The following is a 27,320-nucleotide window of genomic DNA, read 5'->3' on the forward strand; positions in this document are numbered from 1 at the left end:
CAAAAGTGATGTAGTAGGATTCTAAGAACATTCACAAGCATACTAAAAACTTGTAGATTTAAAAACCAAAGGTGAGAAGCGATGACAGCTCTCATATGACATGGTCTCATCTGAGTTACATATACTAAAGCAGAAGTGATACTGGGAGTCCCTGCATTGGGTCTTCGAGGAGACTTTGAGGAGAAAGTGAGGACTAATATTAAAAAAACCCAACCCTAATCTACAGCACCCCAGAGAAACTTAACTGCACAATGACTGAAACACACACTGGTTCACAATATTTATTACAATCTATTGCTTTAGATAAACCTGCTGTATGGCTAGTAAACCCAAACCACATTATAAGAACCAACAAAAAAAAGATACAGCACAAACTACACCTCTGTAAAAGGTATGCAGTGGAGGTGAAGAGAGGCACAACCTTAACCATAGTAAGAGCACAATGAAGATCCTCATGTGAATAAAGCTCTCCTGGCAACAGATAATGAAGGTGAATAAAAATCAGACTAACAGTACTAAACATAAGATATGAAAAAATCAGAGCAATATTGTTATATCTGTATACAAAGAATACAGGGACTTTTTAAATACCCTTCTTCATTCTCAGTGACCTGTAAACACAACTCTCCCAAACCATCCTCCCTCTGTACCCGAACTAGTATATAAAGATCTATACAGAATGTGCAAATGCAATATAAGTATTTTCAGGCTCTCTTCTTCAAAAAGAAGAAATACAAGATTAAAAACATTAACACCACAGACTCCCCCTACCCAGCCTCTGCAGAAAGACATCAGCAGCAATACTGCCCAAGACATCCAAGTACAGAAGTAGCAAAACACCGGACCAAGAGATCCACAAAAATGCATGGCATATGAACAATAAATACAAACACATGCGGAAACAGAAAAAATAAGGCTAAAGCAAAATTATTAACACTGGCAAATGAAAGTGAATTAGGACTCGTCAGCCTGCAGCAGATCTGTTCCTAAAAAACACGTAACAATGGCTTAAGTAAACCTACAATGTTAACTGAGATCCAATTACATCTTAGGCAGACAAGCTTTATTCATCTACATGTCTGTTAAGAGGTGATACCTCATAGTTACATGCCATGCTCTGTACTATTTAATAATTACGTATTTATAAGGATTGCTAGACCAGGATGCTGGGAGTCAAATAGCCACTCTACTGGTTTATTTGCTACTGCTGCCTTTTCATTACCACTGCACAGACTCTTTCTGCACCAATCAAACATTTTAATAGCCCTCATACCAATCTACTATAGATTAAAAGTTTGTGGAAAAATAAGTTAGACAAAAATATTACAGCCTACAAGGAGTACGGTACAATCTAGTTCTTGTAGTTAAGATTTCCAGCCCAACAGTAACTTCAGAACAATACTAGCCTGAGCAGAACGCAGTTCTACAGGATTTAAAATGGAGATGTTGAAATAGTCTGGATTTTACTTCAATGCTGGAAAGTGAACTAGAGACCAAAGAACTTACATACACAAATCTCAAGTGTAGTCTAGAAGCTCAAGCAATAACTATAGCTCACTCCCTTCAGAACTTGCTTCTCAAAGTGTTCTTTGCTTTTTGCTATAAGTGCAGATGTGAACTTCTTAGAACAGTCTCTGAGCTTCCACTCATGCTAAGAGTGAACATATTCAGTGCAAACATACAAGTTGATTCAATTTACAGCTCTTGAACTAAAGTAAAAAAAAAAATCCTTACTACTGTTTGTCTGACTGTCTCCTAATCAGAAGGTCAGGTGATAACACTGAGTACCAATAAAAAGATTCCTTTTGCCAGCACTTAAAACATTCCCGTTACTGAGATGAAAGTAAAGTTATATTTTCTAGGTCTAGAAATAGGCACAGAAGCCTTCTCCATGCCAAACCCCTGGTGATCTTCATGCAATACTGATACAGCTGCAAAGATTTTAAAATAATTTTCTTTTTTTTTTTTTAAGAACTATTTACATACAAGGCCAAATCACAATATTGTCATCCTAGGGAAGTAAGTTTTATAGTAAAACTTGACTTGTGAACACCCAACAGTTGTCTAACAATTCATTCGCAAGGCTGGAGTGTAATACAAAACTCAGTACAAAAATCAGTTTCTATTCTTCACATGAGTACTGAGAAGTTCAGTGTAGTTGCCCACACTGTAACAACATGGTTAAAGTCATTTTCTAATAAATCAATATTACCAGGTAGGTACAGTCAGTCCAAAGATACAAATGACTTCTACCCAGTGTAAGAGAACCTAACAACAAGCCTCAAAAATCTCAGAGGCATCAACTTCTTAAGTCGTCAGTTCTGCATTTCATATGAATGTTGGGATTATTGACCATGACAAGGTCAGGTGTCCAATGTGTTGACTTCTTTGGAGCAGAAATAATGCACAACGATTGCATTAGGGTATCGAGCAAATGCACTGTGAAGAGACAGAACACAAAACCCAACTGTCAGTAGTTACAAACAGTTTTCCCCAATTCAAACAAAAACATCCAAGTTGTGCAGAACCATGCTTACAGGAAAGTGACACTGTGTAAATTACAGCCTGATTTATTCTCAAAAAAAAAAAAAAAAAAAGACAGACAAAAGAATTCTATGGATTTTGTAAGCTTCATTTAAAAAAAAGAAAAAAAAATCTATGTTTTTGTTTCTATAAATACACTTTACTTTGAAGTCACTGCTAACAAAAAAGACTGGGTGACATGCTGACATGCTTGGCCCTTTAAAATCTTGTTGAACTTCACAGCATTAGAAAAATCCTAAACACCTAAACCAATACTGCATATGCAAATTTAAAATCTGATGCTACATGCCACACACTAACCACAAAAAATCATATATGCATAGCAATAAGTATATTTAGACTTATGTTCATTAAAATGCTTTGGAAAAAAACTTTCCCCTATCATTGTGAATGCTATTGATACCTCAGAAGGGTTCACATCAACAAAAGAAACAGTGAATAAGCTAGTCACATGGCACTTCACTGGAGTTCAGAGGGGAAAAAAAGCAGATAAAATTTATATTCTATGATAATTAACTACTAGGAATGGTAGAAGGAAAGTTATTGGCATCTGGTTATCAAGTGAATTAATTTGACTTTTACAAGTCCCAAGATAATTAGGCTACAAAATGTAAATAAGCCAGTGAACCACAAAGCCATCAGATACAGAAAAGTATTACACATGTACCTTAGTTTGACATTCTTTATATCATCCTTCTTAATTCTAGTTAAGTGGGTATTAGGCAGTGACCTTAAAATTTTTTCCAAATTCAGTATGAGAAGCGATTTTCTGCCTTCTAGAGTTGTGAAATAAGAAGCCTTAAGATTTTCTGAATAGATTTTATTCTCCTTTGTTGAAAGCAGGATTAAACGCTTGCAGTAAACTTCCCTAACTAAAGCTTTGATGTTTTCTCAGCCACCCAGTTGAGTGATGTAATTTGTAAACTGAAACACCCTTCAAATGTCTCCCTCATACTGCTATTCTGTGTACATAAAGATTCCTAGTTTTGCAATATTCTTAGTTTAAGTGTACCGGATTCATATTTGATGTAATTGCACAAGTTTTAAGATACATGGTCGCTCACCTGTTACCTATCTTCTTTTTACATACAGTGCACACTTTCTCCTCTGTAATAACGCACTTCACTTGCTGATGCAAGATTCGCTCCTCCTGGACCTAAAGAAGAAGAAAGAAAGAACTTTTTGAACAGGTAACGCCACACCACAGCTCCTTTCTAGTCCGGTGAAACTGAAAACTGTCACAGTGTTTAGTTTTCAGTGGCTATATCCACTGTATAGCAAGTTGTACAGCACAGAAGCAGCAGGTCTGTAGAGCAGAGCAGGTACACTGAATACCCAACAACCACGCTATATGAATTGCAGGATGTTATTTTCAACTAGTCTGGTCCACAGATAAATCATTTTAACCACCGAGGGATGTGCAGGTGAACTACTGAACTGCACCATCTGGTTTAGCTTATTTGAAAGAAACCCAGTCCATGCTCTCTGAAATCATCCTGCAACGCACACCAGAGCACAGTGAGTCCAGAGACTCACAGCAAAGACACACACCTCATCCAAACTAAAATGAACGTACTCGCCATCTCCAGAAAAAGGGACATTCAATCTACTTGATGCCCATCTACTAATTTCAAGCGCACTAGAGTGTCACCTAGATGACACACATTCCGCCTAAGGAACAGTTAATTTAAATATTGAACATCTGTTTTACACCACCATTCCAATAAATGACAGGTGGTGGGTACTTACCCTCAGAAACTCTGCATGGAGAAGATTCTTGAGTACTTGATTAGATCTTTTCTTCTGAGCATTTTCTTCAAGGACTTTCTCTAAGAAGATTCGAATCTCACTAATCTGTGTATTTGCTGGGAGCAGGTTTATTGCCTAGAGCAAAATACACTTACTTAGCAAAACTTAAGAAGGAACAGAGAGCAAAACAGAATAGAAATCAGCACATTTAGCTTGACAACAGTTACAATCTGTTCACTTGCCTACTCCAGTGCCTTCTATCACCTTCTGTCAACAGTACAGAGTACTTGCAGGTCTTTCTTACCTTGGTAGTATCCAGTTTGCTGTGATGTAGTTCCAAAACCTGCAGAGCAGCCTGCAGATTGGCTTGAGGCTCCAGTACTTCCATCTTAATTGGTCCCAGGCAATGAACACTAGGTGGGGAGAGATACATCCGGAGCAGTGACAGATAGACCTGTGGCGCACAAAAGGAAAGTTCTGAACCCATTACATGCATCCAGAATTGACAGAGCTGGTAGAACACAGCGATGGTACTAGAACATCGTACCCATGCCATTCAAAAATTCTGAAGTGTCCATTTAAACAGCTCTATTCTTAAAACAGAAACTTAAAAGTACCAGTGATGTTCAAGGCCTTTTAAGGCATGCATTCTACACTAAGGTTTTTCGATAAAAGCAGTTTTAATCATGCTTCCTTCATTTAACTCACATAACTCATAGCCTTTAGAAGCCAACACTTCATTGTTTTTTAACGTTAACTTTTCTGTAGATGTGGAATACACATGTACATATTCTGTCTTCTGAATTCTGTCAGAACTTTAGCTACAGAATATGCACTCAACTCCAATTTCAAACCCCCAATCATCTAGTAATTCCAAAATTCCAAGAGCTTATACATAGGTTCCCATCCACCTACAGAAACCGTGAAGTCTACATTGAGGAAAAACTTTAAAGTCCCTGACATGGTATGAATAATCTAATACATCCTTAATGAAAAGGAAGGCTGCAAAGATGAAGCTACTTACATCTTTGTTCCCATCTTTGTTTCTGTCATAATGTTTATGGCAGTAGCTGGAACAGAAAAGAATCAAGTGAAATGCAGGGACAGTTTCAGAACCCAGAGAATCAGTCCACAGAAATTAACATTTAAACGCTTTAAATACTGAATTAGGTGACCGCACATCTGATTTTGATCAATTAATCAAGTTTGCACAACAAAATTACATCATTTACTTTGCATAACAATGCTGAGAAAAGGGAGATTTCATGCAAGTCCCCCACTTCCAATCAACTTAAAAAGCTTTAATGCAGAAACTTAACTCAATTCAGCTGTGTAAAAAAAAAAAGGGGGGGAGATTTCTCCAGTCAGCACATCATAGTATAAAAATACGTGTAGATGTATCCAATTACTGTACCTGAATCATGAAGAGAAGGTGTTCATTAGTGTACACTGCATACCAGGGTTGAATGTTCTCCGACAGGCATTTGCTGAAATTAGCTTCAAAAGAAGCTATGTTGAACAGGCCCCAATGTTCAGATATATCTGCTATTATCAGTTAATTCCATTTTCACTTAAGTACTTCAGATTCATTCAGAAGGTTCCCTGACAAGATACATCCAGCAAAACGCTGTACCTTTACTAGAGAGGATTCTGCTAACTGAAGGAGCTTAACTTTGCATGTGGGCTAATGAACATCTCTCCAAAGAGAAAGGAAGCAAAACAACGTACAGAAGTTCACAAGCAAAGGACAGGTGGAAACAAGGAACTCACTGATGACTGTCATATTGCTCTGAAGTGCAATTACAGAAGAGCATGAGAAGGTAAACCTCAAGGGGACAGCATAATCATCTGTAATGAACAGATACCTGGAAGAGCCTAAAAGTCAAGAAAGCATGGAAACCCAGAAGATCCTGAAGGCTTACAGCATTTATGCTCCACATAAAGCAACATTTCATTACATATCCTATCCACAGGGCAGGGAGCAAACCAAGTCTTGCAAAAAACCAAACAAACAAAAAAGCCCTTACTTTTCAGCCATGTTGGTGTCCTTCAAAATATGAACATAAATAAACAGAGCTTGCTCATGCTTCCCCATACGACCCAAGAGCAGAGCACGTTCTTCTAGGAGACCTAGTGACAGCAATGAAGGATTAGCCAATAGCTACACAGAGAAGTGACAACATAAGCTCATTAGTGACCAGACTAACAGAAGGAACTATAAACCAAAGTCTAAGCACAGGTTAAAGTTACACTGAGACTGTAAGCCTACTTCACACTGGTCTCAGTAACATTTTATGAATTCTTAAGCAACTTAAGAAACAACAAACTTCAGATCTGTAGACCATTTCAGGCTCATCAAAAAGTTAGGCTAAATATTTAAGTGATGGGAGATGTCACAATGTCTTGGGCCCACAGTTACAGGAATCCTGCAGGGATTGGTAAACTTAACTACGCCAGCAAAAACAGTCAGTATACACCAGTATATACACCAGTGGTCTACAACTACAGATATAACCATCTTCTGTTGCTAGTTACCACGACTCTACAATAAGTGAGGAGGTTTTGCTGTGCAATGCAATAAGCTAGGGTTTAAATAACCTAGGAAAACTGAACTCACCATCAAAGGGGAAGTCACTAATTAGTCGACTGGGTTCATACCAGCTAGACTTCTCCAGAAAAAGCAGAAGCTTTTTCCGGTAATCCCCCAATTCTCCTCCTTCCTCTCCAGCAGGCACTGGAGTTTTATCTATGTGGAAGAAAATGACACAGGCCATGGTATTACAACTATTTCACCACACTAGTACACAGAAAAAAATAAATAATTATGAGGAAGAGCCAAGTGCTGATGAAACTGTTACAGGTGGGACTGGGACTCTGACTCTGATGCACCTGCCAAATTACATCAGCTCCTTAAAACGCATTAAGTGGGTGGTTAAACAATAGACTCAGCTATTCAAGACCCTTCTCCACCCTCAACATGCAGAATTCAGGAAGCAGTAGCTGCCATTCCACTTAATCATGAATAAAGTGTCGCTTGGTCCTTTAAGATCTCTAGGGAGGCAGACTTCCCTACAAACCCACAACTTCTGTTGTTCTAGTTCCTTCATCACTTGGGACATCTTCTGGATGTGAACAGGGAAGACTTAAAGCAATACACTGTGAAGGCTCCCCTGTACAGTCCCATGCCCCTGGTCTTCCCACCAGAAAAGGCTAAACATACCTGCAGGGAAAGAACTGAGATATTCTTTCATTAAGCCTTGCACCTTCTCACAGTACAGCTGGATCAGACAGTTGTGAAACTCTGCACCAATTTCTTCCCAGACATGAATGATGTGTTCCTGTAAATACATAGTCAGGTTCAGTTACAGACACTTCCTCTGGAAAGTCATTTGTTATAAGCCACAGTCCCATGCCTGCCTTTACCAACCTTGACTTCAGGATTTCATATATTTTAATTATTTTTTCTTTGCACAATTTATGGCAAAGCTAGCATGCTGTGAGATAGCATCAAGCTCAAACGCTTGGAGAACTAAAACCCTACATGTAACATGTTGTACCAAATGTAATGCACTAGTAGAGACTGAGTTCTTACCAGATAAGGAATAGTCAAGCTTTTAAAATTTTCTATCAAGAAGCTGAGCACTTTGTCTCGAGGCAAAGCTTCTACTTCAGGGAGGTCTTCTGTAAATATCTGTTAAACAAAAGTTTATCCACAGAATGGTGATTTAAAAAAAAAAAAATAAAAAAAATTAAGCACCACAGTGTACTTTCCCCGAGACACCAATACCCAGCATATCATCACATATGTCCACAAAGTACAGGAAGTATAAAAAAAATATCTGAACAGCTTATTTAGGTTCTGAGAAGCTCTCTCGCATCTGAAAGGATTAATAAACATTCCCACTTCTGCCTTAGTTAACACTCTTTTACAGTGCCCAACACCTCCCAAATACAGGGAGTAAATTATATATCAATGAGGAAAGGAAAAATAAGAAAGGCAAATTAACATTTCACATTCAAATACTCAGGCTCTTGTACAAAAACTGTGACATCAACAACAATAAATGTTATATCAAAGGTTTCTACCTACTTGTTGCAAGATAAGGTAACTCCAAGAATGAAAAAGCATAAGGAAAACTGAAAGGCTGTCCTGTTGTATCTACTGCTAATCTTACCGTAGTACTGAACATAGAAAATATAAAGTATATGTTTAATTGGATTTACCATTAATACATCACTTCTTACATTGAGCTCTCCCACTTCCATACACTGCACTAAGAATCTCAATGGCAAGGTGTCTGTTTCAACCGCACTTACCTTCAGTCCATCTTCAGGAAAATCTCTTAGCACCCAGACAGAGTAGGAAAACACCAAGTGCAAGTTCTCTGTGCCTGGAATACAAAAGGCAACAGTGCTCAATGTTAAAATCCTTAATATCTATCTACTCCCAACACAAGCAAATGCTTTCAGAGCCAGCAAAGCTTAATTTACAGGAAGAACTTCATTTGGTTTTTCCCTGCTCCAGTCAAGTAAATTACACATTCCAGATTAAAGCCACAACTTCACTGCTCTACAAACATGATTTTAAACAGAAATAAGAACTCAAATACTAAATGCCACAAAACATAAATAATTCAGACCACAACCAAGCTCAGTCATCTTAACCACATTCCAAAGGCCTTCCCTTACAATTTGTTTTTATTACGGTAGAAAAAGCACTGTACTTTACACTTGTGTAATTTGCTTCAGTCCATTTTCAGCCTGCGAGTCTACTAACTTCTACAGCAAATGGTCAAATAGTAGTAAAACATCATAGTACTGAAGTAACGGGCACAGAAACTACATGACAGGTAATAACTTTTCAACTTTTAAGAAAATTCAGGACCTGTCTCTTTAAAAAAACACTTTCATTTAGACAATTTGGTTTATAAAACATGTTAGGAAAACAAGCCTTTCCTCTCACCCTCCTGATGAGAACCACTGAGGCATTCACTGCCCAAACAATGGAGCAACACAACTATACAAGCTATACAAGAAACAGAACCCTACACCAACCCTACAGAAAGGCAGTCATTGCTCTTTTTTTCATCCCACAATACCATAAAGAAGTTACTACTTAAACAAAGCAGCATCTTCATAGTAGCAGTATTTTGAAAAACAGAAGATGGGTGCTATGAAGTAAAACAAAGTATAGTGCCCAGAAGAGTCAATTTCAAAGTTTCAGGAACAAAACAGTAACTTGGCAAGTGGCACTAAGGTCATGGGTCTGAATCTTGCTGAACTTTGATTAGCTTTCTGAATTAACAGGGCATTGTATGGTAATGGATTTGCTAGCCTCACTGAAAAAATTTAAATAAAGGGCAGGACAAGTCATGGGAGTAAGTTCTTATGTAGAACAAGAGACAGAGAAGAGGAAGTTAACTCCTTAATCAAGTGTGAGTTTAATAAGAATAGCTCCTTTCCAAAGCACTGAATCAAGTTGCCTCTGCTGAAATGGCAACCAAATCAAACATGAAGTTACAACCTACTCAAAATGCTCAAGATGGCAGGAGAAAAGGAACTCATCAAGCTTATAGATCACAATACTGAAAGGCCAACATCACACCACAGAACACTGGCTCCCTCAGCACACAATATTCAGCTAAATGGCGATTTATACTGAAGGTCACAGGCAAGGATATTTTCTGCTCCTAGAATTAAAGCCAACACTGAATTTCTAAACTTTCTCAGCAACAAATCCCTACTCTAAATATGAGCTATAATAGGAAGAAGTTCTGCATAACACTATTTTAACAGATAAAGAATGGTGTAATACAGAAAGCTATCTACCACGCAATTGAATACATTAGTTCTCCTGTGCCTACCCCTGCACAGACTAAATATATTTTTGATGGACATGGCCAATCACGGAATTAACAATTAATATTTGCTTTAATGCAATGAACAATAAGTGCTTACTCTGCTGACACATGGCAAGTATCAAATCCAAGTCAGTAATACGTACTTGATGACTTAGAAGACCACAGCTACAAGCCTGAAGGAAATTTTCCCTAATTACCTGAGAACTATTAAAGACTATTTCATTAAATGCCCCAAAAAACAGATAAGAGATAAATAAAGAAGAGTTTCTACTTCACTCAATGTGAAGTGAAAGCAACTAAAAATCCATCCTGCATAAATAAAATTGAAAATGTATTATTTTTTTAAAAATCAAATATTACTTAGATTAGAAATTCATAACTACAGAAGCCTCACACCAAAAGGGGATGGGGCTGTCAGAGGGATAAATCTGGAGAAACCTCAGTCTGAAATGCTTTTATCACCTTATTTAAGGGACTCCCAGAAATGAAACTTACCAATCAAGGCAGAATGGACAGCACAATTTAAAAAAACACACACATGCACAGTATTACATTTCTGCTATTTACCCATCTGCAAATCTGCAAGCAACACTAGTGTGAAACATTCCATTTATTACCAATAGTTATCTTTCTAGGCTGTTTCCACCATATTTCACCACTCTGAAGTGAACAGACTCAAATGTCCTTTATCAGTTTTAAAGAGCTGAGCAAGAAGCATACAGGAAAACTGATTTTCAGGAGGTCCTGAAACAGAGAAGCTCCAGAAGTCTTAAAGAAATTTATCAAGCTGCCAAGATTTTAGAGAAGTATTCCAGACACCTCGGATAATTCTAAGTCTTAAACATCACCAATCTCACCAATGAAAAAAACAAATGAACAGCTGACACAGGTCAATCAAGATGCATTTATCAAGATAACAGAATTCTTTTTTAAGTTAGATTAAAGGTTTGTTTTGTAAAGCTGTATGCTGCATATAACATACCTATACTTCTCTGAGTGATGTTACCAAATTACACCAATGCACAAGAAACATGAGAGATGTGATACAAATAGGAAAGGTCTCATGTCATTTTAAATAACATTATCAATGAATAAACAAACTGCCAACAGAAGCCAGTAGTTCTGTAGTAGTTATTATAGAAAAAATATCAAACTTTGCCAACAGTATAAGACTATGAGATGAACAAAGTTATTTCCCTCATAAACGACTTGCTTTCAAACTAATAGTGCAATACTTTTTAAAAGCTGTGCATTTAGAAATAAATAATATTATTTGATGGGAGGACTATTCTCAAAAGTTGCAAAAACAAAAAAGGACTTGGGAGTTCACAATTAGTAGTCAGCCATGCAAGTTGCTACCGTGATGCTGTGACCAGCAACTACAACTGTTAGGTCATTATCTGTATCTACCTAAACACAGAAAAAAACCTTCTTATAGGACTCATCTCAGGAAAGATAGGAGCCCCAGCAACTAGAAGTCTGACTTTCAGCGGGAAAGCCTAAGCCAGAAGTTAGACTTTCCTTTTGTCAGTGATGGTAAATCATCACTGGAAGAAAATTCAAAATACTACTATGGCACATTTTCTACCAATGGAAGTTTTTATTGTAAATAAGGAGTGTTTTCCAGTAAGATACTCAAGTTTCAACAAGACACTCAGAAACTAATCCTTGAAGTTTCCCTTATGCAAGAAACCAGACAAGATGACAAGGACATGCTTTAGCTTAGTCGTCTCTATAAAGTTGATGAACAGTACAGTAACTGCTAAGCCAGCAAATGCTCTCCTTCATACTCACCCAAATGCTGCAGATATTGCACTGTCCTCTCATGACCCTTCAATGGTGAGTTTGCTTTCTTTGACTGATCCACCAGTACCTGTAATGCTTTCAGAACAACAAAAAGGTTCATTCCTTTGTAAACAAAGTATCATCCCAACTTGACCCACAAAAAAGTGCACTTTTCCTTTTCTGCTACCAAACACAATACAAGGGTTTGTTTTAAACACACAGACCAAACCGGTAACAAGAACAAAGGCTATTCAATCACAAGATAGACCCAGAAACAAAGTCTCTTCAGAATATTGCCTGCTCACTGAAGGTAAGTTAAAACTCACTATTAGGAATACATGCTACTATCTCTTCTCTTCTCTCTCCACCCCAACCTCACACCTACCTTTCTCATGCAGACCTTTCTTCTCATACAGTATTATCAGCTCACTATATTTGTGTGCCTTCTTTAGTACATGCTCACTCTCCTCAATATGGCAGTGATTGTTCTCCAGACGTAGCAATGGTGCCACCAGGGCTACGTTTGTCTGCAAGCAAAAAGGGAGTACTTAATACTTGTAATGTGCACCTCCTAAGCTTATGGTACAAAACATGAGCTGGAAGAGAAATAAAAAGAACAGTCTGATAGCATAAGAAATGACAGTTCAAAATTTTAGAGCAAGGTCCATCTTCATTTCCATAATTTGTTGGGACAGAAAGGAAACAATATATGAGAGCTATTCCTTTTCAAGAATAGTGGTCAGCTTTGAAAAACACTGTTGACAGCAAAGATAATACTCGCCTGCATTCAACAGTACAAAGCAAGATGAGAAGCATTCATTAGAACCTCAAAATACACAGGCATGGCCACATTCCTTTGACAGAGGCAGCAACCAGAAACAGATACATCTGCTTTATTCCATGAAACTACTTCCTGACCAGTGAGCAAACTAGCTAACGCCAAAGTTTCACAGATTGTTTTTAGACCAAAGACAGACGATTGTGTGAGAATTTCTGAAGTAGCTCCTTATGCTCCTCAAACATTTCAGCCTGAAATTCCAATAGAGCTTGCATGATAATGGAAAGGTCTCTAGGTCAGGCAGAAACTCACGTGGAGGTAACACTTTAACAGGGTGGTATCAATGATTTGTAGCAGCTTCTTTCTGGATTTGATTGTGGGTGTTCCTTCCATGAGGGGTGAGGTACTGGACTGATGGTCAGAATCATTTAGCTTCTTCACCAGCTGACTTCTTTTCTGCAGGACATCAAAGGAAATTTTATCAGGAAGAGGCTATGGATTTCTCCATCCCACCTCAGTAAATACAAGCCACCAAGTAAAAAGACTAAATTAAACTAAATTAATAACTTCTTTTAACCAATTGAATTTCTATTGTTACTACCTATTCAACACGTCACCTTTCCAACCACATTCATGTATATATATTTGTTCTGCGAATTTATAGTTTTGCAAGATGTCCAGAATCTTGCAAAAATAGTCAGAAGGAAGTTCTGTTCACCTAAACAGAGACATTTTAGAGAACTCAGGAGACATTTAGAACATTTTGGAAAACAATTTAGGTTTTGAACTACTAGGCACAAAAACTATCTTCCTTCAGACACAAGCTTCCTTTTAGTGTAGTAAGAACAGCAACAGAACAATTCAGATTCCAGTTACAACAAAATAGAGAGGACAGGAAGTTACAGTACCCACTACCTCCTGTTCCACCTTTTATTGCATGCTTTTGACCTGTCTCTTGGATAGTGTGACCTCCACAACAGCCACCAAACAAAACCAAAAGATCAAGAGCTGAAGTCCTCTTCAGAAGGCTTCTAGAAATAAAATACTGGACTCATATTCAGACCTGGTGCATAAGTATGATGCCTCCCACATTATCTGTGGGGTACCTCATGTCTTCCAGTTCGCCTGCTTTCTCAGGAGTTACTGCCATAGTTTCCAACCATGAAGACAGCCCATTATGGCTAGCATGACAGAGCTGGAACCAGTATACTGCTTCCTGTACAAAGTTAACCACCAAGTATGCTAAAACTGAATAAACCTGCTCTGAAAACTGATACAGGAGCACTCACTTGAGTTAGGTAGTCTATCAGAGCTAAATGTGCCTTCTCCAGCTCTGCCCCAGACAGCCCTGGCAGGGGATTGGGATATTGTAGCTGCTTCCTGTAATCTGTGGGCAGGAGGTCAGGATACAGACCCATCACATGAGTAGGATCTAAGCAAAAAATAAGTAGTATTAGTAACCATTCATTATTTCTGCAAACTCTTAAACATATGTAACCATTGAGTAACCTGAGCTTTCCAACATCGGTGTTTGTAGTCAACTTGTATGTACACAAAGTTCAAGATAGCAAAACTTGCTTGTTACAGACAAGAAGCTAAAACAAGGCAAAAGCAGCAAGAAAAAGGCTGTTTCAAAGTCCAAGCACAACAAGTTCCAACCTGTGCGCTTGGCACACCTGCAGGACAAGCCACTATTATAATCCTCTTCCTGCTCTTCTTCCAGAATCCCAGCATTAACAACTCTGACAGAAGGACAGGATTTCTAGGAACAAGCAATGTTTTAAGAGACAATTTATGGGCTTTTGAAACAAGAACTGATTTAGTGCCATTTGTAACTAACGAGCACCCATTTTCATGAAATTTAGGAAAATTCAGAACTACTGCCCTCTGATTTAACTTCAAAGTATTCTGAGTTATCAGTCCTTTTCTTTCACTGTAGTTTTCCAAAGTAAATATGAAGTTGTGTCATCAAAACAAGTAAAAGTTCTGTTTCAATGCACAAGGGATATGCTGTCACCACAGAATCTCAGTCTTAAGCGCTATTTTATGGTACAGTCCAGTCTTCAGGTGTTCTTCCAATAATCCCAGTACAAACCAGAGGAACAGCACCAGAGGCTACTCTGACTTCCAAAACCACTTAAAAGTTTCCTGGCTTCAACAGCTTGAGGAAACAGGGTTAAGGATCCTCAGTTTGGTTCAAATCCAAGGATTTAGCAAGTCTACAGATGATCCTTATCTTTCATTCCAAACTAAAAGCCGGCTTTTGGCAGCTGCTGAAACCCTCAACTTCCAAGGTCTATGTACATGCTATGCATGCTGTAAAATAGTCTACAATACCAATATATTCTGCACAACGGACGAATTCATGATTTAACTCTCTGACTGAAGTTAAAGTACTGTAACCAGTTTGACAAAAAAAAAGCTAAATAAATGAGTACACTATTTGCCATTCACAGGGGACTGGTCTGCACAAGACAACACTGTTTTAAAACAAAAACAAAACAGAAAACAAGAAAACCCACAGAACAGTCTGTGAGCTTCATTTCATTCCTCCTAACCTAGGTATCTCAATGTCAACCCAAGAATTCACCTGTACCAAGCTTGGCAAAAACTTGCATGGATTCATCAAAGCGCTTCTGGCAGAAGAGGTTGAAGGCAAAGAGGTTCTTTATGTGGTGAATTTGTTGTCGCTTCTCGCTATCTGAATCATCTTTCATTTCCTACACACATACAAATAAATGAACATTAAAAACCCCTGGGCCTTGTAAATAAAAAAGAAACACTCTACAGAAGTAATAGGACTATTACCCTTTGGAGAGAGTAAGAAGAAAGATAACCTTCCAAAGTGAACACCTCTGAAGGTGGTTCTCAGATGCTACACTTATTGTGTCACTCAGAACCTGAAAGGTTTGAAAGCTAGCTCTGGTTATGTATATACTCACTCTATCACAGCAAGCATCTCTTCATTCATTTGCCTTTTCAAAATATTTTTTCAAGTTAGTAACACAAAATGTAATTAATTCATTTTAAAGTAGTTCCAGGGAAGTGTCCTGAAACCAGAAAATCCTAAAACCTAAATCCTAGGAGCAATATAACTAAATGTACTGCTTCAGCATCTCTAAGAAATTATGATGTTTCAGAAGTAATATGGAGGGCTATTAAAAAAAAACAAAAACCACACAACTCCAAGCAAAACTGTTTACTAGCAGTCTGAAGACTCTGAAGTCCAGCTGACTTTGAAGTTGAAAAGAAGGCAACCAATTAAGCAGCTAAGAGATAATCTTCCAAATACGAGATGGTATCTCAATCTAAACCACAATAGATCCACAGGGAAAAATGGCAGCACAAACCTAAAAAGTCAAAAAAGGCTAGAGTTTACCAGTTTGTGCAATGTGGACAGCAGGGAGGTTAAACTCTCTGGACTAGCTACAGTCAAGCAGAAGGAAAACACCCTTTTATATCCTCCTGCACAAGTGCATCCACTGCAAACCCGAAGGTTTGTGAGTACTTACCGCCAACTGCAAAGCCAACTCAAACTGCTTGTCCTGCAGGAGCTGCTGGATCTGTGTAGCTATCGATACCGGAATCAGCCGCCAGACAAAGTGATTACTTGCCACATATATAATATTTGTGCTGTAAACAAGACAAAAGGGTCAGTTACTAAGTTCCAGCCCTGAGAAAGAAGCAATACCCTATCTGAAAAAAACATTCCTGGTTAATACACACATGGATCAATCAGATACAAGGGCACTTTGAGCAATACTGCAAAGCAGAAGGGAGAAGACTGTATCTCCAGTGATGATAAATACCAAAAAGACACTCAACTCTGTCATTTACTCCTCAAAGTATAACCTCCACCCATCTGTTCATAAAAACCAGACTGATTCAATGCTACTACTTAAGCTGAGAAGCTATTCCTCTCCCAGTTTTTCAGAGTGCTACCATACACCCAGACAGCCTGACAAAAATTATCGTTTATGCTCAATACCCTCCAGAGGTGATGAAGCGTGGTCTTTGCAGCTCAATACTTTGTACCAGCAGCCGGGGTTCAAAAGTGCGGATCTCCACGTACCTTGGCAGAACAGCTATGATGTAGGGAGGCTGGTGTTCTATTAGTGAAACAAATGAAAAAATAAGTTGATTGTTTCAAGCAATACTTGAGAACAAGTCATGACTTAAAAGTAAGGCTTCTCTTCAATCCCCACCCCTGCTTGAAATATGTCCCTTTTTTTGCTTATTAAAAACAAAACTCAATGCCCAACACTGACAGCAATTTGCTAACAGACCACTACCAGGTTTTTTGTTCATCTTTCAACAGGAGGAATTTCTGTGGCACTCAGATGCCCAGGAACTACAATGTTTTAACATACTACGTTCCATTTAAAATCTTGTCCCTTTATAAAAGATAGGCAACATGCCGGTTTTCTGAGACGGGCATACAGACTACAAGCAAAAAAGAGGAAGAAACAAAAATAAACAATGTGAAACCTTCCACAGAGCATGACTTGAAATACTTCAGTGACTGCCACACTCCAAATTCAGCTAGTTTCTAAATACCAGGAACACATGAATTTTGTCATATACAGAGAAGCAAAGAAACAATTTTTAAAAAAATTAATCACCCATGGCTATAGGAATATCTGTCCAATTCAAGGCACACTTCTGAGTACAGATCCCTTCTTCATTGAGCACAACTGTTAAATCATCTTGGCCAACTGCAACTTTTCCATCTGCTACAGGAGCTACCAATGGTTCCAGTTGCTTTCCTGTGGGAAACAGTTCTTTGATGGATCCTTTTCCATCCACCTAGGATAATAAAGAAAATGAAAACCAACTGTTATTCAGGGGGGTTTCAGTTGAAAGTACCTAGAGGGATTTACAACCCAGACTAATCACTAACAGTACAAGTCTGATTTTAAAGAGCAGCAATAAATTTTTCTGCATATCATCATTTATCTTGCTTATACATCATTTGCAAATAAAGGGTTAATACTTTTGTGTCTGAGATGATGTATTCCTGTTACCCTAACAGCAGCTGAGCAAATAATTCATACAGGTTTACAAAATTCATGGCATAGTAGCAAAACCAGTTGAAGTGTTGAAACACATCTTGGTGTAACCAGAGGATTTAATTTAGGCCAAAACTTTAACCTGGTTCTATTCTGGCATGAGTAAATGTTGCCACATAAAAAACAAACTAAAGGCCTAGCAACCTACCTAGCCTTTTTCCAGCAGCCCTAGCCACTCATTCTTGTGGCCACATGCTGTCCAGGGAACTGAACCCACCTTCCAAAAAAGAAAAAAAACACTAATCCGAAGAGCTGTTTTGTGGGCTGATCTAACAACTTACTGCCACCAAAAAAGAGAATCCTTCCTCCTTCAGCTCCAGCTACATGTTCCTGCTGCTTCCTTTGCATTACAGCTCAAGCACTTTTATAAATCAAGACTTAGCCAGCAGAAAACAATACCATAAAAATATGTGTATTTTTTTCTGCCTATTTAGTGAAATAAAGCTATTCAGTAACAGGTCAGTCAAGTACCAGAGCCAACCCAAAGTAGATGCCTGGATGGCAAGTCTCCACTCTGGTTGCCTGAGCAGCTGCACAGCTGCTCCTATCACTAGAATGGCAGGAATCAACATCTAGGACAGGGATGCAGAAAGGCATCTTTTGTGAGCAGTGTCAGTTTGAAGGGACTGTAAAAATTACTGCGCAATTTTCCTGTCAACTACAGAGCAGTGTTGCCACCCATGTACATACACATACGTATGTGTGGTTTACCTCATCTTCATCTCATTTTCCTATAGTATCAGCAGAAGCCAATTGTAAAGGCAGAGAAGAGAATCAAATATAGTTGTCACACAAAGCGTAAGTGGAAACTCTAATACTAAATTAACAACACTAAGTTTAGAGGCATTCTAACTGAAACAACTACGGTTCAGCAAAAGAAAAAAATCAAAAAAAGAAAAAATGAAGCTCCACCATCCGCCAGATAAGAAGATATCGTAGTCTTTTTCTCCCTTTTATAACTATATCCTTTCTTAATACATTAAATAAAATGCAAACTGAGCTTACAGAGACTGATGTCAAACCAAAACAAATCTTTTCCAATGGCTTTTCTCTGCAAGAGCTTCCAACATTGGTTTCAACAGCAACAAAGAGAAGATCACTTCCTGACAAAACAGCAGTTCAAAAGAACATACTTAGACCGCCCTTTCCAAAACTACATACAGCAAGAGTACCAGATGTCGTTTTTGATAAATGTCTGTTAGCCAAATCCCTGAGCACAGGAGCAGCCTCCATAGTGTCTACTGCTTTCCAAATCATCTGAAACACTGTATTCCAAATGCCAGCCTTACCCGTATCAGGTAATAGTCCCTCTTGAAGCCTACACAGATGGAGTTTTCACACCAGGCCATAGACTTGGGTACATCAGGTACACTGAAGTCCCCCTGAGGAAAACAGGTTAAAATGGCTGTTACAAGAGAAAGGCAGGTCAGATCTGGCAACACTGATTGTAACAGGCAGCACTGTTGTTGACACTGTATTCCCCACCACCACACATCTGACTTCTGCTGGTCTGCTGGCAGTATTCACCTAAAAAGGCTATATTTCTGCACAATAAAGAGGTGGGCTCTCAAGTTAGCCGGTAACTTCCTAGAAGAGCAGCGTAGCTGAAAAATCATCTATTCATTTCCATTGGTTATTTTTATCATACCAGTATCTGGTATTTACAAGTGCAGTTCTCTATGCCTGTCATCAGTAACTACCTTCTGACTTAATGACATACCTGGAAACCTTTGAATAGAAGTGACCCACTTTCACAGTGTTACTGTTAGCTCTACATTTATAGAGGCTGCAGGTTAATACATTTCACAAGTATGCTACAACTAGAACATTAAAATAGAGAACACAGCCTTCGATTTAATTGATAAAACTGCATTAATGCCATTAATTGTGATTTCAACCAGTATTTTCACTTTTATTTGCTGCTTCTTTGTTAAGTCACTGCAGAACCAACTGGAGTTAATGCTCTGAAAGTCTCTGTGTCTCTGAGTTACAGGGACTGCGTAACAAGCAGTAAAGAACAACTACAGTCCCTGTGTTGAGGCGCACAACTCACCTGTAGCTCGTGGAACTCTCTGTCCTTCCAAAAATACAGTTGTAGCTTCTTCCGCACTGCCACACACATTCTGAGCACCTCTTCCCCTGTATCTGACTGCTGTGAAAACAGACAGGCCTAACTCATAGGCACTCATAAACTAACCACCAAGTAAGACAATACAAGGCCAAAAAATCCTCAGCCTGAAGCAAAGCTGCCAGCTGAAGAGCAGCTTTGCTCATCCATGCCACAAGGGCATTCCCTAAACAAGGAAGCACAGAGAGAAGTGGGGCAGGATTCTTAAAAATTAACTTTGGCAAGGATTGTGACACCAACGAAATAAAAACAAAAAAATTAAAGAGTACCGAAGTCATACACATGCACAAACAGAATATAAGTAGAGAGTTATCACCCCAGCCCTGAAGACTAGGATAAGTAGCTTGAACTCTCTGCAGTATAGGAGAGGGGAGAAAATGGAATAATGTAAAGAACATGTTATACTGACAGATAATAACATGAATAGCCATTTAATATTCTAGCCTATCAGAAAAGTTTCCTGACAAGAGATCCCAGCAAACCTAAATGCCTGTACACACAAAACAACAAGGCACTTTGGAATGACCATATTTAAAGGTGCTCTGAAATACATCACTAGTTTTAACAACTAGAAAACCCTAAGTATTTATTAGAAAATACTTAACACTTAAGTTCCCACCGGGCAGAGAGATAAAAAGTGCTGAAGAACACTAAGCCATCCCTTCTGGTTATGAATAAGGTTTCTGAATGGCATGGGTAGGCTGAGAAACTCACTTGGATAGAAATGAGTCACTTAAACCACAGTATATGAACAGAGAATTACTAAACCTTATGGAACCATTTTACAGCCTGAACCTACCATAACTTCCCCTGGTGCTCCTTGGGCCAATACAGTTTAGAAGAAACAAATATGTAACAAAAACAGTGATGAAGATGCTTGGCAGAAGGACTCACTATAAGCTAGTACACTAGCAATTTAAGGGAAGGAAATGGCTTTTATATTGAAGAGGATCTTTCAAAAAAGAAGAGACACAGAGTTACTACAAGATAAAAATCCCTTGAGGTTTTGTATCAGGAGGTCAAAGCCTACAGTCACAACAGGCACAGGAAGATATCTTAGGAAGCACAGGAAGAAAATCAAGGTGACTACATTAAAAACTGTTCACTTAAGCAAAGCTTCAACATCGTGTCATTGTGTTCTCTCTCTTACCTGAAGATCACAAGTAAAGAGAGATGCACCTTTTGCCTTGGAAACCGTGGTGATTTGTTGAAATGTCAACAGGTCATGCACATAAATGTTGTTTTCTGTTTAAAACAAAATTCCAATTATGATTCAATATTTAATACATGTAGAGCTCATTGCTAATTCAAGTATTTTATCGCATTTCACGTTTACATAAAAAGAAGAACTTGTAAAACTAAGAGCTGCAAGAAAGGAAAATGAGTGTTTTCCCAAAAGCTGAAAAGTGCTAAGGCACATACAATAAATGCAGAAAAGACAACCAACACCAGCACTGGCAAAATTACACGAAGAAATTGAGAACAGGTGCTAACCAAGTGAAAGTGGGAACAAAAGAAACAGCAAGCAGGCCAGAGACCAAGTTCATGATGGAAGATTGTATGAACAAAGACCATTTTGAACTGGCTCCTGAAATTAGTGGAAAGTGAATGGCTGCAAATGGAGGGTACTGTGGTCAAGTTTTTGTACGCACGAGGACGCAGGCAGCAGAAATCTACACATGCTGGAGTTGGAAGAGCTGGGACTTGGAGATCATAAAGAAGGGAGTAGCATCATAAGCAAAAAAAAAGACATAGGAAGATCATAAGGTTAAACAAATATAGCCAGAGACAAGCAAACTTAGATCTTCCACAAGATGGTAAAAGATCGCCATCTGCATAAATTTGGTGTAACACATCAATGTGAGTTTCATACATCAAACAAGTCTGGATGGAAGTTTTAGCCCCTATCACATGGTGCACACACATATGCACGCATGTATGTATATACACATGCCAATACAGACAAACTGTATATACACACACTTCAGTGCACATACGTATTTTTTTGATTTTTAATCACAAAACTTCATGTTAATACTTTGTTCTCCAAGCTGGCTTACGACAAGCAAAGCTGCTTCTCAATCTATGCTGCAGTGCTTCCTCTGCAAAGTGAAAACGCTTAAATCCTACACAATGACTTTTCAACAACTAGACTACTATGCAGGTATGTAGAAAGGGTGCCACGTTTAGCCAAGTTACTGCATCAAGAAGACCTCCTTAAATATTAAAATATTTTCTTCACTTACCTAATAGACTGACCAGAATTTTAAACTGAGAAACAACATGAATCTGAAAGAAAGAATGCTATCAGTGACTCCATTCATAAACTAAACCTCTGAATAAGGCTTGATTATAGAAAGTCTACGAAAACGCATTTTAGATACTCTGCAAATGACAAAAAGACAAGGCAGCTATGTAGGCACAACCTTCCTCCAGCTATTGCAACATCTTTCATTTACACAGTTTTTACAAGCTAGCACACAGAGCTTGCAACCCAAGCTAGTAAAAATTGCTGTAAGTGGTATGTTACTAGTACAAAAGTACTTCTAAAGGAAATGGAGAGCGTTACTGAAAGAGGCTGCATAATCTTTGAGCCAACTACTTTCCTGAGCATCAATGTAACAAATGAACAAAAGTTCTCAAAAAAAAATAATTAAGACTGGCAATAGATAATCTGTTATTTTAGTTGTAAATTCCAAATAAGAAGAATTACATTCACATTCCTATAGCATTTTATCCAAGAATCAAACAGTCTGCTGGTGTATTACCATCATTTTAACAAATATTCTCAAAGCAGCTGAAGATTCACTGCAAACAGCATTTCCATAAAAGCCAAAAATAAACCTGTAAGTTCCAATTCTTTGCTTTCTGCTTTAGCAACCAAACCAAACTTATCCCTGTTATGGGAAGAGTGTGCAAAAAAAAAAAAACAGGCTGTGCCACCTCTAGAAGAATTTATAGTTCGGGGTATTTTTTTTCTTAAGCTTTACAGTTTCCAGAAACAAGTTTGGTATTTCATTTCTTGGCTGAAATCACTATAAAATTTTCCCCACTTCAAGAAGATGGTATTTCCTACCTGCTGAATCTTTTTTGAGAAGTTCTTGTTGGATTTCTCTAGCGTCACTTCAAACCTATTGCAACCTACCAGAGAGATTTGAGATAGCATGTAAACTGAAGTTGCCCTTAAATTTATGACTAATATACCTTATACTAAATAGACTACAAAGAATTATGAAAGCAAACTTGGCCACTTAAAACTAAAAGAATCGTCTGACATATGCGGGCTATCTTTTATTTAATAGCTAAATGCATCAGAAGGTCTTCTACACAGTCAGGTGAAAATGTAAATTACAGTTCTTGTACCCATCTGAAAGACTCACAAAGTTACATTTTTGCCTTTCTGGAATTTTAGGTTACAGGAATTATATTTAGGTATTCTGAAATCCAGAGATACATAGATACCCATAAAGAATTTATCCACACCAAATTACCAGCAATTTAAATTGCTAGGGAGCATATCACTGCAAAGAAAGACAAGAAATAAACACTACACCACAAGGGTTTAAAAGGAGTTTTAGGGATAAAGACTTACAGACACTTTCTGATGACATAACCTCTCCTGGCATTGATGCAAAAAAGGGGGAGAAATTTACCACATGAGACAAGACACTAGCAACTCAAGACTAGCATGCTTTGATTGGAACATATGGCCTACAAGTTTCAGAAAAAGCACGCTGAATTTAGTCTCTAGAATCCAAGTAGCTACAAATGAACACCTTTCCAAGAGCCAATGAACTTGGAAAAAGATGTCTGCTTTCTTTCTTTCCTGTCCCACACTACACAACTTTACTGTGTTCAATAACATCAGTTTCTACATAATACCAGACACTGCAAAATAGAAATCTGTTCAGTGAAAAATCAATTTTAACTAAACCAAAAATAGAACAGCTCTATTTGTGGCATCTGTAGAATAGACTATGAACACTTATGACTTTCAAAGAGGCAGGGAGAAGAGTAAATACATGACAGAACCAGTTAGGAGGGATCTCGCTGCCCCACCCCTTGATGGTCATGGACCTATTGAATAAAGCTGCTCTTCCACTAATCTAGTCCTTCACTAACAAATACCAAACCTCTAGCAACAAGCAAACTGCACTGGTTCTGCATATGTTTGTGCACTGTATTCACAAAAAATATACTAACTTACTATAAATTCAAACATATAGATACCTGATATAAAACACACTTTAAAACAGAAAAGAAGGCTGACACTACTTGCTGTCCTTCTTGCACATCTGATAAATGGTAAGTACACTTTCACCAAAGATACCACAAATATTCATTAAACTCTATGTAGGACAAAATCAGCAATTAAACACATTTGTGTTAACATTACTACAGCCTCTTAAAGTGCAGGGAAATAAAAATAACATCATCAACTTTTTGCGACTTTCTTGAAGTCAACTTACCTATGTCCTTCTTGATCCTGTAAAGCAGGAGATGCCCTTGTTTGGTACCAACAAGGAGCCACTCCTCTACAAAGATGGGGGAGAAAAAGAGTCTAATTAGTTTCAGCCAAGACTGCCCTTCCCTGCTAAGTTACGTTTATCAGAACACTTGGAAAGTTGTTCCACACACCAAAGAAGACTTTCTGTGGTGACTAAACACTTGTCTCCCATCATCTCTGCTGGAAGTGCTCAGAAGTAGCTCTCATTCTCAGGAGAGGACAGCCCAAGATCAAGCAGTAAAGCAGAAAGTACAGCCTAAACATGACATCCCACTTGTTTACACAAAAGTAAAGCAGAAAACCATTCCATTTTTTGTGCAATCCAAAGAGGCAAGAAACTACTCTTCAGACATTGCTATCTCCCAGAGAGGAACACTGCTACAGAACGGGAAGAACTGTCAGGAAGAAAAATGAGTTCTGTATAAGCGAGTTTGGTTTTTTTAACTAGTCCAAGTTTTTATAAGAACCCTCTCAAATAGTCAGCTATGCCTGGAAGGACAGTGGCAGCTTTGCGTAAGTAGCATTTGAATTGCCTGAACAATCACCAGTCCTTCAAGATTTATAAAAGACAACCTTTTTATGTACAAAATCTGTGGAGTTTGAGACTCTTCCTATTTATAGCATACGAAAGGCACAACGCCTTCATTGGGTCATAAAATACAACTGACATCCTTCCTTTTTGCTGAAGATCATACAGGAAAGAAGCATACACAAATACTCCTTTCTACATCCAGTACTCCTTCATTGCCAAAGATAACGGTACTCCAACAAAACCTTGTTTCCTGCAAGACCGTTCTTCCACTATTTAATAAAAGAGTTGTAGAGACAGAGTTACACCTCTTTTTACACAACTATACTGCCATAGGCCTATGGGTTTAGGGCTTTTTTTCTACTTCAGTAAACACTCTGAAAGAGGTGAAAGCCTAAATGCAGGGATAAAGCATCTTCACACCTTCTCGACTACATAACTCTAGCATAAACAAGCCATGTTTAAACATGGCACTGCTGCTCAGGTTTTGTTCCCCAGACAGATTAAAGGGGTCACAGCCCCACAGTGCCTGAGTTACTGTAAATACCAGTTTTGTGTTATGGTAGCATACCTGATGGAAAGCACTCAAGCAGCCCAAAAAGCCTTACCAAGCCCTCTCAACACCACAGCTGGTGCAATCACCTGACCAAAATGCTGACCGTCGAGTGTGCCCAAAAATATAACCCTGTGTTTGTGCGCCGCTAACACATGCAAACAGACCCTAACCCTGGGACTGGAACATACCACACAGGGTTTCCAAAAAAACTTTTAGTCAAAACATAAGGAAAGCTTCTTGGCAGGACACTAGCCGGGCCACGGTTACCGCACCGGGAATCACGGCAGCCTTCGCAGCCGGGCCGCCGCCCCCGCCCCGAGCGGCCCCCGGCGCCAGCGCCCCGGGCAAACGGCGGGGACCGCTCCTGCGCTGCCCGCACGGCCAGGCCTGTCAGGCGGCTGGGCGCCCCCGGCGCGCAGCCGGCCGGGCCCGAGCGCCGCACCGACCCCGGCCCGCAGGGCAGGCCGCGGCCGGCCCCGAGAGCGGCTGATGGGGCGCCCCGGCCGGCCGGGACAGGAGAGGGGCGGCTGGGGCTGCGGCGCGGGCCCCCGGCTCACCCCAGGCCGCCAGGCAGTCGATCTGCAGCGGCAGCTTCTCCAGGATCGGCACATGCTCGAAGGCGTCGTGCATGGCGGCGGCTTCTCGGGGCGCGACGCGCCACCCGGGCAGAGGCAGCGCCGCGGGGGGCTCCCCCTGCGCAGCGTAGCGGCGGCACCGGCGGGCGGGGGAAGGGCCCCGACGGAAGCGCCGCCGAGGCCCGCAGCGCCCCGCCCTTCCCGGCAGCCGCCGCGCGCGCCCGCACGCCGCCGCTTCCACGCCGAGGCACCGCCCCGCGCGCTGTGCCCGCCCTCGCCGCGTCCCTTCGCCGCCCCGGGGGCGGGCGGTGCCGCGGCAGCTGCGGCCCCCGTGAGGGCCCGGCGGGCACGGGGCAGCCGCGCAGGCAGCCCGCACAGCAAGCGCTCTCCCGCAGCGCCTGCCTGGCGGCTGGGGCACCAACGGGAACCGCGGGGGGGCACGGGCAGCGCCGGCGGGGGGCGCGCTCCCCGGCCCGGAGGGGCCTGGCCTCGCCCGGCCACAGCCCCGCTGCGCCTTCGTGCAGCCCCACAGGGGGCGAGACAGCCGGAGCCTCGTCTGGCTATCGGGAGTGTCAGGGTGCCACTCGCTAACACAAACCACAGCAGGCAGGACAGTCACCGCGTATATCAAGAGAAAAACTGACCTGAGTAACCTGAGGAAACCAGATGAGAACAGCAAAACATCTCTTGCAAGTAAATACCTGGGTTTGGAGGGCCTACGCTTTACCGTAATTAACTTCTCCAATGAACTTCGCAGGTGAAGCTCAGTCTCTGGGAAGGAATCTTCACTTGCTACCTTGTCCCTTCCAGAACAGGCCACGATGGCATTTTGGTCACAGAGAGGTGCAACGTTCACCACCACTGGCCTAGAATCTAAACTAATTGAACCGAACTGAAAAAGCACATCGTGCTGATTGGTGAGCATCTTCACTGACAGAGACCACTGTTTTAGAAAAAGGGGACTGAGGATGCTCTGTGCTGGGAGACCGAAGCACAGGAACAGGCGAACAAGTGTGGTATTCTTGCATCCAGCTTCTTTCCTGCTCGGGAATGAAACCTTGCTAGAGCACAAAGCCATGCTAAGTCACATCCCCTTCACAGGTACCAGAACTGCAAGTTGACAGTTATGGCTCAGGCACGTATCTCGTCTCCTTGACCTAGGATTCCTACAAAAGGAATACAGTGATAGCACCAATTTAGTGAAAGAAAATTTAAGTTTCACTAACACCAAGTAATCAG

The 27,320-nt window shown here is 40.0% G+C and overlaps 1 protein-coding gene across 6 annotated transcripts; it reads right to left on the minus strand.

The window, feature by feature from the left end:
* Positions 1 to 265: 265 nt before the first annotated feature.
* Positions 266 to 26,283, minus strand: VPS39 (VPS39 subunit of HOPS complex). Of its 6 annotated transcripts, none has more exons than XM_037393727.1 (26): positions 26,064 to 26,281; positions 24,384 to 24,449; positions 23,507 to 23,533; positions 22,991 to 23,055; positions 22,161 to 22,203; positions 21,065 to 21,159; positions 19,840 to 19,935; positions 19,076 to 19,168; positions 17,340 to 17,523; positions 16,706 to 16,826; positions 16,230 to 16,350; positions 15,308 to 15,437; positions 14,007 to 14,149; positions 13,030 to 13,173; positions 12,325 to 12,466; positions 11,949 to 12,035; positions 8,611 to 8,684; positions 7,886 to 7,984; positions 7,514 to 7,631; positions 6,911 to 7,039; positions 6,321 to 6,423; positions 5,318 to 5,363; positions 4,598 to 4,747; positions 4,294 to 4,428; positions 3,609 to 3,700; positions 266 to 2,439 (listed from the first exon to the last, which is right to left on the minus strand). In XM_037393727.1, exons 1-26 carry the CDS (start codon positions 26,134 to 26,136, stop codon positions 2,364 to 2,366), a joined length of 2,652 nt encoding a protein of 883 aa, XP_037249624.1. In that variant the 5' UTR covers positions 26,137 to 26,281; the 3' UTR covers positions 266 to 2,363. The 6 variants fall into 6 exon arrangements, 5 of the variants coding, with proteins under 5 accessions (XP_037249624.1, XP_037249623.1, XP_037249628.1 ...); XM_037393726.1 differs by having other exon boundaries at positions 19,840 to 19,938; XM_037393731.1 differs by lacking the exon at positions 26,064 to 26,281 and adding an exon at positions 24,553 to 25,820 and having other exon boundaries at positions 19,840 to 19,938.
* Positions 26,284 to 27,320: the final 1,037 nt, after the last annotated feature.

The sequence above is a fragment of the Falco rusticolus genome, chromosome 7 (genome assembly GCF_015220075.1).
Source record: "Falco rusticolus isolate bFalRus1 chromosome 7, bFalRus1.pri, whole genome shotgun sequence".
Lineage (NCBI taxonomy): Eukaryota > Metazoa > Chordata > Aves > Falconiformes > Falconidae > Falco > Falco rusticolus.

Bases quoted from the DNA above. Each gene is read 5' to 3' on its own strand.
- VPS39 (XM_037393726.1), bottom strand. From the start codon at position 26,136: ATGCACGACGCCTTCGAGCATGTGCCGATCCTGGAGAAGCTGCCGCTG. The intron at 19,169-19,839 runs GTGAGTTGTGCG...TGTTTTCCTCAG, and splicing joins GAGAGTTCCACGAGCTACAG to GGGGACTTCAGTGTACCTGA. The intron at 12,467-13,029 runs GTGAGTTTCTGC...TTTTGCTTGCAG, and splicing joins TGTTAAAGTGTTACCTCCAC to ACAAACGTAGCCCTGGTGGC.